Source organism: Scleropages formosus, chromosome 18, assembly GCF_900964775.1.
Source record: "Scleropages formosus chromosome 18, fSclFor1.1, whole genome shotgun sequence".
Lineage (NCBI taxonomy): Eukaryota > Metazoa > Chordata > Actinopteri > Osteoglossiformes > Osteoglossidae > Scleropages > Scleropages formosus.
The window spans coordinates 4,896,518-4,909,737 of record NC_041823.1 but is presented as its reverse complement, the minus strand read 5'-3'; the positions used below and the strand labels follow the sequence as shown (position 1 = coordinate 4,909,737).

Sequence of the window (13,220 nt, the reverse complement as noted above, 5' to 3'; positions counted from 1 at the left end):
GCGAACGCCTCTTCCTCGATCCTTTCGCTTTAAATGCGGCGCTCGGCGCATGCGCCTGCGAGACTCTTGCCTCGAAAAGGCTCGCGACGCAAGAAAGCGGTGTGTGCGCAGTATTTGCAGGGCACGTGCCGCTGCTTTTAGGTGAGCTCGTGGGCTTCGCGCGGTGGCGAACGAGCGCTTCTCTTTAATCCTGCGCGCAAAAATAATTAGCCGGGAACAGTCCGTCTGCGTGCGTGTGCGCGCGCGACTCGTTTGGCGGGCTCATCGGCTGACGAGTCGCCGCCGCGACTTGAAAACGCTTTTAATTTCCCATATGCGCTTGCGGCTTGTTTGGTATTTTTTGGAGTTTGTATTCGATATAACCTTAAAGAAAGCACGTAACCTTCTCTTCGGTATTTGTGCCTTTTAAAAAAATTGCGTGAGACTGTCGTGTGTTACTTTTTAAACAGGTAATACCTTTCACAACTTTTTTTTTTTTTACACTTTGTTCACAGCTAGGTGGTGAAAAGAGGGCAACGCAAATGGCGGTTGTCGTACGGCTCCAGGGCCTGCACATTGAGGCAGGTCCTGGAGATATCCGTGAATTCTTCAGCGGTTTGTATATACCTGAAGGCGGAGTGCACATTGTTGGCGGAGACCTCGGAGAAGCGTTTATAATATTTACCAAGAGGAGCGACGGGCAGCTGGCGCTTCGGCGGACGGGCGCCATCCTCAAGGGCTCTCAGGTGGAGCTCTCGCTGAGCAGCAAAGCGGAGCTGCATCAGAAGTTGGCATCCTGTTTGAAAAGGTGCGAGCCGTTGAAGATGGGCCGTAAAAGGAAGCACGCGGACGCACCGGATGCCGCTGTGACGCTTCTGCTCAGCTTGGTTTCAGCTGTGGGATCGCTGCAGAAGAAAAAACCAGTAGCACCCGAGGGACCGCCGTCGCCAGACAACTGTGCCAAGAGCTCTTCTGTGTCTAATTCCATCGAGACTCTTGCGGCGCCACGAGGGGAGGCGTCCCCGGCGCCCTCTCGGAATACGCGATACCTAAGTCTCCGTGGTCTGCCCAGATCCGTCACGAAGCGTGAGATTTGCAGCTTCTTCAAAAACCTGGAGGTCAAGGAAGTGATTGTGAACATAAGAACCGATCGAGGCTACGTATGCTTGGTGAAGTTCGCCAGCGAACAGGATTCGCGCGAAGGGCTGAAGTACGACGGACAAAGCATGGGACCGTTTTGTGTTGAAGTGAGCGAGGCGACGGAGGATGCGTGGTTTAATGCGGTTGACGTGTGTGAAAAGTCAAACAAATGTCAGAGGAAGCCCTCAGCCACCCGTGTGGGGGGGTCGCCGAAAAGGCACGACTCGGAATTGGTGTCACCAAGCGGTGAACACTCTTACTCCGTAATGGTTCAAAATCTACCCAGGAGAACAACAAAAACGGAGATTAAACAGCTATTTAGGTGCAATTATGTTCCCAACAACCAGGTTTTGCATCTGCTCGATAACCAGGGCAACAGGACTGATACAGCATTTATCACGTTTGACCGAAAGGAGGATTACTTATCTGCGATGGAACTCAACGGGTGCAGCTTCTTCTCCCGGACGATTAGCGTTTCTCCAATTGCGAAGGAATATATGTTAGCAATGATTAAAAAAAGGGCAGTGCGTCCTCCCAGGTGCATTGATAAGTATAGGGATGATGGTCCAAGGGAGGAAACGTACCTGTATATGAGAAATCTCCCCGCCGACATCCGCAAAATTGAAATACAAGACTTCTTCCGCAGCTTCGACCTTACAGAGGAGTGCATCACTCTGCTCCGTGACAGTTGGGGCATGTGCATTGGCGAGGCTATTATCAGGTTCCGATCCAAGCATGCTGCTAAAATAGCTGAAACTAAGAATGGGAGGTGCTTCCTGGGAGTGCGTGTATTACTGTCATGTATAAACATGCAGCAAGTGGAGGAGCTGCTACACAGGCAACGCTGAAAAGATGTAATCTGGCATTATTAATTGTTGCAACATATGCTTTTGTGGAAAGTTCACTGCACCGCTCCTGGCCTTAAACTACAACTGGTTATAGTGCTGGGTATTTTTGCTAACGCAATTAAAGTCTACATACCTATAGATGCTACATCCAGGACACCACTGGGACTTAAACCAGCAATTTTGTGGCTACAGGTGTAGGGTCTCTATGCCCCCTGCCTTACACTTCTTTCATAATAACACCATGGATGGATTTTCTAACATTGCTTGCTAAAATGGGAATCTATGTGGCTTGAGGATCTTTCATTTTTGTAAAATCAGTTTACTCCTTAGCTGCATCAACCTTGAAGTTATGGTTTTCTCCAGTGACTAGGCAGATGTGGAAAGGGGTTATTTTTAAAGTATTGAATGTTCTTCAGTGAACAAAATAATAGTATTCAAAGAGCTTCTGGAGCAGCTTATGTGACTAATGGCACGTTTCTATCATGTCAGGATGGTTTTGCTTTTCTTGTTCAGAGAACATACAGCCAATGTCTTTTTTCAGCATTACACAGGTCAAGGTGAGACAGACACAAAGAATGTAAGGGGAACGTAAGCTATAAAATATTTTTTTTTCTACCAAAGGAAATGTGCCTTTTTGCAAAAAATGGAAGCTGTTGAATACTGAAAATCTATTGTTGTTCATATGCTTAACATTGACATAGATGTGTTCCCATTAAGGACCCAGAACACTTGTTATGGGGTTTAATGATGACAATGTCACCTTTTGAGACTTTTTTTTTTTTTTTTGGTTAGTTAGCACATAGAAACAATTGATTTGCTTTTTAAAATCAGATTAAAATGGTACACTTTTTTGTATGGGTGAATAACACTTCAAGAAAATGTCACTTGGTGTATAGTGAATAACTGACAGCTGTATTAAATATTTTGCCACCTTTAAGGTGGAGTTACTGGTCAAGATGTCATTTTTAGCAAAAAAAAGAAAACCTAATAAAAAAAATTAAGCACTGATACTTTTTTCTTCCCACTGCAAGAAGAAAATAGGAAGAAACACATCTAATTTGGAAATCTGCAGCTCTGATGGACACAGAACTAGTATACCAAAGCTGTAATGGAGATGGTGCCTGATTTACAATGGTTTGACTTGCAATTTTTTTTTTTTTTTTTTTTTTTTTTTTTTTTTTTTTTTTTTTTTTTATGAAAAGCTTTGATATTGAGCTACCACTAGACATTCACTAAAAACCATACTTTAAATTTTGATTTTATTTTTTCCCGGGCAAGCAATGTGCAGCTCAATGTGATTCTCACAATGCTGGGCAGTGGCAGCGATGCGCCTCTCACAGTCCGTGATGCAGAGGTGTGTATTAAATACATTTTCGACTTATGGTGGGTTTCGGGGACCATAATCCCATTGTAAATCAGGGACCACCTGTATACGTTCACCCTGATGTAAGAGATCTGCTTTAATTGGCTCCTGTCCCTTTAGAGTAATAAGTTGTAAGGAAAATTATAGAGTTGCCTTTGGAATATTTCCTTGACTTGGATGTTAATTTTTACCCTTGAGTTGAATACACCAGAAATGGGTTTAAATATTCTTCCCCTTCATTTCTTAGATTTGGAATGAAAAATTGCAGACATTCCTAACAAATTCTTGAAAGGCTAGTGAAAATACTTAACATCCAACAAGAAAAACTATAACAAGAAACTACAGCAAGAGAAACAAAATTCTGGCAGAGTTCAAGGTTGACGAAGGACCTGAACCAACATCAAACGCTGGATTAGCGGTGAGTAGCAGTTGTGACCCTTAAGCATCATGAGGGGCTCTGGGATTTGTCACTCAGCTTAGTTTGACAAGGGTTTAGCACATGTGTGAAATGCACCTGTACCAAGCATATCAGCATGATCTATCTTGCATTGATGATTTAAGATAACTGCTCCTTAACAAAAGACTGCTTACCTGTTCTATACATGAAGCCACAGACTCCACTAGGCAGGAATGTGTAACCTTGGGTGGATCATGCAAAAATCATTTAAGTGTTCATAGTCTCCATCCTGTAATTTCCCCCCACATTTCACATATTTGCCATAAAGCTTATGGAAGTTGGGTAAGTGAAGAAAGTGAAAGGAATGAGCACATAAGGTGGTCTGAGAGGCTCAAGCTGCAGTGTGACAAGACCAAAGACAGATTCCCACAAGTCCTCGGTGGAAAGATATACACGCACACACACACACTTTCAGAACTGCTTGTCCCATACAGGATCGCAGGGAACCGGAGCCAACCCGGCAACGCAGGGCATAAGGCCAGAGGGGGAGGGGACACACCCAGGACGGGACGCCAGTCCGTCACAAGGCACCCCAAGCGGGACTCGAACCCCAGACCTACTGGAGAGCAGGACCGTGATCCAACCCACTGCGCCACCGCACCCCCTGGAAAGATACAGCAGCCTTATAATCCTATTGCTTAGGAAGGGGAGGACCAGGATATGAAAATGTGAATATTTGTTGGTGGAAGCCTTTAGTTATATTTAAATAACAGTGAAATTCATTACAGTGTCAGCCTGTATTCACCCAGGCAGAGATGCACATGTGTTACAGCTAAAACCGTAACTTCATAAACAAAAAGGATACCAACTGCAATATGCTTTCAGGAAGGTAAAAATATGCAATAACTTGAACTTTTTATTGAATCAAAGTAGTAAATTGAACAAGAACATTCTAAACAGAAGTCAAACACTCCTTTTCACCCCTCCCCTGAAACAAATGTTTGCATCAATGCCAATTCAAAATATTCAAATCTACAGAATAAACAAACCCAGATTCATACAGTATAACAGTGCTTCCTTGCACACAAATTCTACATTTTTGAAAGCAGGTATTTCACCTGGGGCTTTGTGGGGGGGAACTGGCGCAGATTCACTGTAACACTTAATCCTAATCTAAAATAAGCATTTTAAACAGACACCATAAAGTTATATGCAATCAATCAACCTGGGTCCAAACTGAAAAAGGCCTTACATATAAAAACAGCTGTACAAAATGTAGCAGGCCATTTAAACGAGCAAAGAAAAATGTAACAAAAATATTAACAAGGGTAAGAGCAGGACATCTCTAAATGAAAGCATAACTACTTCCAGGAGACCCCGGGGTGAATCTTGGGGCCGAATTGCAGCGTGACCATGGTGATCAGTTGTAGAATCTGGATGGGCCTACAATGGGGAAGCAAGGTGCACAATATACATTGTGAGATTGACACATGAAGCAATGCCCTACAGAATGGAGAAGACTTTGTTCGAGTCCACAAGCAAAGAGAACACTGCAAAAACCAACACCACTGAGATGGAGTATCAAGGGGGCACTGCAAATAGCACTGGTGCCTCAAAGGTCCTGAGCTTTGGACCTCTCTTTGAATCCTGCTCTGTGTGGAGTTTGCATGGCGACAATATTTGTTTCCTGGCATAGTCCAAAAAGACATGAATGCACAGTGGCAACAGTAAACCACTTTTGTACTCTTACTATACCCTGAAAACCATGAGTGGTAGCAATAACTTAATCAGAGCATTGTTACTTGGGCAATTCAAGTTCACATACAGATTTCAGGCAACTTAAAACTTTTTGGTCACTTTGGTTAGACATGGCAGCATGACATACCTGAGAGACTTCCAGAGTACCGGTCACCTCCCCCAGATTGCCTTGGGGTAAAGTTCATGGAGTTCATGGGCCCCATTGAGTTCATAGAGCTGAGGGAGTTCATAGAACTGGAGGATGTGTTCTTGAAACTGGATCCCTGGGGGGGGGGGGGGGGGGCATTAAATAACCCAATTCAAAAATGTGAGAACAAGGACAAATCAGTTCCACTTGCTTATGTTCTTCCATGTGTTTTGTGTTCTGCATATTGAGAGTGATGCTTCCCAAAAGTCAAACTTAATATTCAGATGGGTCCCAACTATGTCTTACTGGGGGGGGGTTCTGATTTTTGGACAATTATATCACCATTTGATTTGCTTTGATATTAATTGAGGATTCGTGCTCCCAGTCCTCCTCCTTACCGCAGACACGCTCCTGAGCCGGTATTCCATCAACACATCTGTCAACTTCTGGGTCACCTTTAGCACGATCTGGGCATCGTTTTCATTCTCAATGCGAAACGTGTCCTGGAAAAGCACTCGTTAGATGATTAACCAAGTGAAAACTGCAAGAGTTTAGTGATTAACTCCAACGCAGATATCTGGTGAAACCATACCAGGTACTTCAGCAGGGTGGCAGGCAGGCTGTTGTTCTCTGGACCCTTCTGCATTCCAGTCATCATCCTGTCACCAGAGCTGCCCATCTGACTACCAGGAAAGTCATCTGGGTACCGGCGCCCGGGACTCATGCTACGTGGACCCATCCCGAAACTGCTGTCACTCCCCATTCTCATGGGCATGTCATCTGAGTACCTGCGAGGGTCCATGTCTGCATCTCGCATCTTTCCAGGCATGTCATCACTGAGCATTCGCATGGGCATACCACCTGGGAAGGGGCGCCCAGAGCTACCGCCATGGCGTGGCATGGGCATGCCGTCGGGAAAACCACCACCCCCACCACCACCACCACCACCCCCCCCACCCATGGGCATGTCGGGAGGGAATCTCCGCATGGGCATGCCCATTGGGAAGTCGGGCCGCATTCCCCCTGGTGGAAACTCGCCAGGAAATAAGGGTTCTGGGAAGCCTCCGGGAAACCTGCCATCTGAAAGAGGAAAGTTTTTACAGGTAGAGCACAAGTGCAGCAGGGCTCATATTCTACTCCATAGAGCTATCCTGGTCTTGGTGTACTCATGCATGTGCTGGATTGAGCTCAAACTGATAGAGGACTTGTTATAATTTCAGCTGTGTTTAAGGCAAGTTTTTCCTTATGGTGTAGACATTCATTGTTCAGCAATTCAGTGTTGGGCATTTTTGCTTGTAAGCTATTCCCACCTTGCTTTGGTCATCTGTCAAAAAAAACAGGTTCAGCATAATCAAGTTATTTACTGAAATTTAATTTTTTTTTTTCTGCATCTTTTGGAGGTAAAAATTCACCATACTGGTATTTTACAGTCCTAAACTAATACCTATACATTAATAAAGCTGCAGTCCTCCTGGTCATTCAACAGCTCAGTTCAAAAACAGAACCATCACACACAAAGTGTTTCAAGTACCAGGACTGGGAACTATCCTGAAAAAATACCTCTGACTGGACCTGGCATCCTTGTCTTAACCATCGCAGATGCTGTGATAGATCAGGAGAGGTGAAAGAAGAAAAAGAAGGACAGACACACACACACACACACACACACACACACACACACACACACACACACACACACACACACACACACACCAATTACACTCTTTTCAAGATTTCATTATCCTAGAGATTGATGGTTTTCCTATCAATGACCTTGACTGTTTAAACTGTATATTATGACTTATGTGATACTCAGCTCACATTCTGGGTTTATGAACTCTCACAATAATGAAGACAATTTGGAAACTCACGCATTCCTTGGAAGGCAGCCACTTCAAATGGTTCTTTCAGAACAACCTGAAAGAGGAGTGCCATTTATTGTTATTTATAGCACACTCACCAATCAGACAGGTTGTGATGCAAGAGCAATGCCACCAACCCTTACCCTGAGCTTCCCCCGCCCCTCAGCCTTCTCCACATCTGCAGCAATCTCCTTGACAGCTCTGCGGATTGAAGGATCCTTGATGGCCTGCTCTTCTTCGTGAGGAATCTTGTCAGAGTGGTTCTTTTTCTGTAAGTATAGTGAAATGAAAATGTTTAAACATTTTTAACAGAAACAGTAACCACAAGTAACTATGTCAAAGTTTTACTGAACCAGGGTTTGTGAAATCCATCTTAGCTGTTAACTTGTTTGCTATTCGGGGTCTGAACACACCAGATATTTGAAGCAGTGCTTCCAGCCTGTGATGTGAGCGCTCATCTCATTCTGCAACCGCTGCACCTTGCACAACTTGCACTGGTAGTGTGGAGGAACAGACTTGCTGGGGCTTCGGTACTCCCACACAAACTGAAGACCTGCACAGCATAGGGCGGGGGGTGGGGTTTAAACAGATCAAGGACAAGACTTAGTGGGGAAAACACACAGTTACAACAATAGAAGAAAGCTGCGTTGAGACTTAAAGGCAGAACGACTCACCAATGACTGGGTCAGTGACTACTTTCAGCCGTTTCTCCAGGGATTGGATGGTTTGGATGGTGCCATTTTTAGCCATGAACACTGAGGGAGAGACAAAGAGGGATTAATACAGGCAGGTGCATTTGTACTGGGGGAGGGGCTGGGCTGGCCTTCTACTGAGACTACGCATTAAAAAAAGTGAACAGAAAGACAGATCCTGAATTTTGTATGGAAAGAATCAGGTGGCTCAAGAGCCAAACATTCATTTTAATTGCGTTCTTCAGGTAGTTTAAGACCACCAGTGTCTAGGTGTCCCAAAATGGGTCAAAACATCGGACATTGCTAAAATTGCTCTGGGCTTTAGTGTAACAAGTGGAACAGATCTGAGGTGCCTCGCGCTGGTGCATTTGGTCCCGTTTTGAAACAAAGCCCTTAGAACACTGAACAACGTTTAAAAGCAACACTCCAATGGTGCAGCAGCTGCAACCGGGAACAAAGCAGTAGCTCACTGAGTGCAGCTGGCACCTGGACACATGTGCCCTGATCCAACCACAGCAGTCCAGCTCGCCCTTGACCAGTCACAGCAGCAGAAACCCAACATGATCAACTCTCCCAGGTCACTAAAAGTGTCCTTAGAGAAGAGCTGAACTGAGCTCTGAATAGGCAATGCTCAGTGAAGCACTTGCCCGTTGCATGCTGGACAGTCTTCAAGGTATTAATTGGCATCTGTGAGGTCATCCAACACAAGGCAGCCTTGTTTGCAGTCAATGTCTTCAGGTTAACCTCAGTGTGCCAACAAATTCTTTTTTTGGTGCAACTTGCACCAGCCACACGGGCCACTGACAGCTCCCAAAGTTCACAAGAGCGTGACATTCGGAAGAAGACATTAAACCGGTGCCATAAAAAGGGGTTTGCTGAAGTTTAACGTTGTTCAGTTTAAACCTTATCAAGTGAATAAAACTGATTTCAGGAGCTTTGTGTAAACAGGGCTCAAACAACACTGTGCCAACAAGAAGTACACAGCAATGCAGGTCAGGTGGATGCAAATCTTGCTGCCGCTCGGAGGAATCCCCGTGCACAGCACTGCGGAGAAGCAGTGCGACGTGCAGCTTAAGGCTCCCAGTGGCATTTTGCTCCAAGAGCCAGCAAAGCTTCAAGACCTCATCTCAAACCAGGGACTGTCAGCCACATCACTGTTTGCCACCATAAAGGCAGAGGACAATGCCAGAAAAGTGGAGAACACTCAACAGCAGCTTTGTCAACGACGGCACCGCTCCAGCACAGCGATTTAAACTTACCTATATCACCGAGCTGCTGCTTTTTCTGTCAAAGGACGCATTATATACCGTCAGGAGGAGAGAGAAACAAAACAGTCGTTAGTGAGAAACACCAAGGGAGGAAGGCCGTTCTGCAACCCCCTCCCACGCTGGAGAGACCTTGAACAACACTTGCTCAAGATTTGTGGGCCAAGGAGAGCACGTCCACGCAGATGGCAGACGTGCGTTTCATCCCAGTATGGATGCCACAGCACAGTGAACACTTAACCCTAAAACCCCCCAGAATTTAAAAACAACAAAGACCACATAGACCATAAGTGACCACAGTAACATAACCGTACTAATGGTCTAGATTAGGCCAGCAGGTGGCATAGCAGTTAAGGGCACAGACTTAAATGCCTAATGCCAGGAGAGGTGCCATTGCAGTACCTTTTAAGCAAAGTGCACAAATTGCTTCAATGCTACATCCAACCATGTAATAGGTTAAATTTCAAATTCCTTTGAATAAATGTTAGCTAGAATAATTTTGATGTTCAATCTCTAAACAACAACAATCAAAATAAGCTGCTGAAAGAAAAATGCTGGCATGGTATGGTCACCATACATTGGTGATCTTCTGAATCCATGCCCCATGTGCCTTTCAGTACAGCACAAAATCTCAGCAAAGGAGCTGCACTTGTTTTGTCTGTTGCTTACATGTATTGTCCCATACTTTGCATCACTCTATAAAAACAGATCGAATTGAACAATTAATAGTAGAGTTGGGCAGACGTAGTCTGCAATACCCTGGCTCCTCGTATTAGAAATGTTTGTTATGATTTTTCTAAGATACTAGTGCTTCCTTTTTTTTTTTTTTTAAAACTATTCTAATTTTTTCCCTAAAACTTTTGTCCATTGCTTAAATAATGTATAATTTTCATGCTGAGATGTTAATTGCCAGTAAAATGAAGTACAATACCAAAAATCAGTGTTACAGACTGTGGTACTGACAGCTTCAAATTGAAAAGTTAAAATGAAAAGTATTTTTTTAATTACAACAGATTTAATTAAATCTGCTGGTAATATGTATTGAATTATTGGGATTAAAAAACACTTAAAAATAAGTAAATTTTAACTATTTTGAAGTAATACTAAAATCAGTCTTAATCTTTAATATATGTATTTTGCAAACACTGCCCCACTCCCTGGGATAGGCTCTGAAACACCACAAGCCTACACTAGACATGTTACTGATAAAAGATGGATATATGGAAGTTGAAGTATTTTTAGTAACCCTTAGTAATGCTAAAGTAACCCTGTTTCCCCCCCCAAAGTGACTCACAATTTTAAGTTCCTTATGTTTTATCTATGTATAATTTTGTCACCCCGGGTGGGGTATAGGCCACCTAAAATACGTAACAGTTTCCCAAAGAAAGGATTCAAACCCTCAAACTCTGCGTCCAGAGGCAGTCGCCTGGATCCCCTGGCCGCTTGAGTTTATAGCTTTAGCTAAGGTTTTAGCAGAAGCTAACTTCTGAATAAATTCATGGATGTCTGTATTAAAGTACCTACTGACTGTGGTAAAGTACTCAGTGCTGAAGGTGACTTTCGATAAACCAATCAATTTAAGAAAAGACTGACAGTCCCAATTGTTTGTAAGTTGAGGAGCCAGTGTATCCTGCCTTGGAGTAAAATTTAAGCTTTGTTCAGGAAATGGGGGGTGGGTGGGGGTGAATCTTTCACTTGGCAAAAAAAAAGTGCCACTTGAAAATCAGCTGTGCTGCAGATATTCATATTGCCTCTACCAGGCAATGATTTAATGCCCTGAAGTCAGGGAATTGCAAAAGACATTTTGATCCAAAGGTCTTGAGGCAACCGAGAAGCCCATTTTCAGTTCCAAAATAAAAGACACCATCTCAGAAGCACTGCGCTCCCGTCAGGTCAGCTGTCAATGCTTTGGGAGGGGCAGCATCCTCTGGCAGCCCCTCCAGGGGTGATGCAGACCACCTACTGGGTCATTCAGGTGCATTTTGTACAATGCAACCTCTTGCATCAGAAGTTCACATGGATGCTGCAACAGAGCAAAGTCTGCATGCGAAGTTAATCTGTATTACACCACAGGATCTACACAGACAGCCTATCATTACAACTGCCAATTCTCAGCAGGTGGACATTAAAAACAGTTAAAGAAAAGGCATTCCGTCTCAGTTAAGAAGAAATATACCAAGGGCTCTACAATTCCTTATATTTTCCAGACTGACTGTAAAGCAAACCAAGGTACAAACTAGAAATTTTTTTTTTTTTTTTAAAACAAATGTTGTGTAGAACAACAGGCGGGAGGCATCCTGTACAATTATTTCTCCCTGGATTAAGTGATATGTCCATTGGGTCACAAGCTGATGTTTTAACCTTTAATGGGTGGAAAACTCCAAAGTTTAAGGCTAGGTCTACATTTGCAAGAGAAACTCCATTTACATTTTTCAGTACCATTTAAAGAAAGCAATGATATCGTACGACAATAATGGGGAAGCCAAGAAGAAACTCCCCATTTCAATGTGAAAATGAAGAAACTTCATACAATTAAGAACAGAATTAGAAACTAAGTGTTTAGATTGATCAATGAACTGAAGAGCTGATGTTTAGTAGTATTTTATTTATCCTTACAGAAACAAGCAGGAAATGGTGCAACTTTTACTGCTCTGTCGATTGGTCTTATGTTGAATACATAATTCTAACTACTGGTGTGAAACACAGTGTTTGTTCACCTCCATCTTTTACCTTTGCTCCAGCGTTTTTCATCTTCTTTTGCTGCTGCTGTTGTTGCTGGACTTGAGGCTCACCTTCCACGCTAAGTAAGTGGCACAGCAGAACAGAAGAGAACATTAATAAATACCAGTCTCAAACCAGTTTTAACCATCTCCAACTTTCGATGGGACCCATTCACTAGCGAACAACAGCGCAGAGCCTAAGGAAAGCAGCACACAGCACCACAGGAAATCCCGAGGCCCAGCTGAAGGCCTTGCTTGTGGTCAAAACACAAGAAGACTCAAAACAACCATCTTCAAGTTATTAATCTGCATTAATATTATTTCGCAGATCTCTACAACTTTCACCAAGAGAGGAAGCGGTAAATTAAATAAATGTAACAGAGAAATTGGAACAAAAGACAACCCGGCGTTCACTGTCTGCTGGCCGAAGACTTACTAAGTCTAAAACCAAAAAGACACGTAAAAAAAAAAACAGGACTAATAAATCCATTTTCTGCATTCATTCATACCTATCCATGATTCCTTCTCTTTAACGTTTTTCTTAATAAACTAACAAAAAAAAAAAATATATCTATATATACAGTATATAATAAATACGTAGCACAGAGGCAGTACACTGCCAGCAATAATTTTAGCTCCGGTTGCTAATGAAGACTTTTTGCTAGCAACTGATGACGTATTTCCGGAAAGTCTTCCTTTCCGGTCCATATCCTTATCATGGTAGAGTGGTCGTTGTTACTTAAAAACCATTTTAAACGTTTAAAGAAGGCACATATTAAAACTTCTATCGCTATAAACAAGACCTGCTTCAGAACGGTAAAAAAAAATTAGATCACTTCAGCTGTAACCATATTATTTTTTTTTAAATCTTGTAGGGCATTGCATTAGGAAGTATTTATCTGATTTTACCAAGGTACTAATTTAACACTACACAAATATGGGTAACAGTGTCATGCACTTCATGAAAGACTTGAAAATAAAAGCGAAATATTTTTATAGTCATTAATATTACTATCATACTTTGTCTATTATTAAGAGCTCGCAAGTGAATTGATATTTGCAATAAACT

General features: G+C 43.0%; 2 protein-coding genes across 3 annotated transcripts; one reads left to right on the top strand and one right to left on the bottom strand.

Moving 5' to 3' along the window:
* The first annotated feature begins 47 nt into the window (after positions 1 to 47).
* rbm12ba (RNA binding motif protein 12Ba) lies at positions 48 to 3,117 on the top strand. Its single transcript, XM_018762972.2, has 2 exons — positions 48 to 141; positions 495 to 3,117. Exon 2 carries the CDS (start codon positions 522 to 524, stop codon positions 1,965 to 1,967), a length of 1,446 nt encoding a protein of 481 aa, XP_018618488.1. The 5' UTR covers positions 48 to 141; positions 495 to 521; the 3' UTR covers positions 1,968 to 3,117.
* A 1,883-nt stretch (positions 3,118 to 5,000) lies between these two features.
* On the bottom strand, positions 5,001 to 12,806 carry LOC108940742 (uncharacterized). Of its 2 annotated transcripts, XM_018763100.1 has the most exons (12): positions 12,661 to 12,806; positions 12,162 to 12,231; positions 9,426 to 9,450; positions 8,149 to 8,229; positions 7,888 to 8,027; positions 7,618 to 7,743; positions 7,484 to 7,529; positions 7,173 to 7,214; positions 6,205 to 6,692; positions 6,011 to 6,115; positions 5,613 to 5,748; positions 5,001 to 5,170 (listed from the first exon to the last, which is right to left on the bottom strand). In XM_018763100.1, exons 1-12 carry the CDS (start codon positions 12,666 to 12,668, stop codon positions 5,148 to 5,150), a joined length of 1,290 nt encoding a protein of 429 aa, XP_018618616.1. In that variant the 5' UTR covers positions 12,669 to 12,806; the 3' UTR covers positions 5,001 to 5,147. The 2 variants fall into 2 exon arrangements, with proteins under 2 accessions (XP_018618616.1, XP_018618618.1); XM_018763102.1 differs by lacking the exons at positions 9,426 to 9,450; positions 12,661 to 12,806 and having other exon boundaries at positions 12,162 to 12,234.
* Between the last annotated feature and the right edge of the window lie 414 nt (positions 12,807 to 13,220).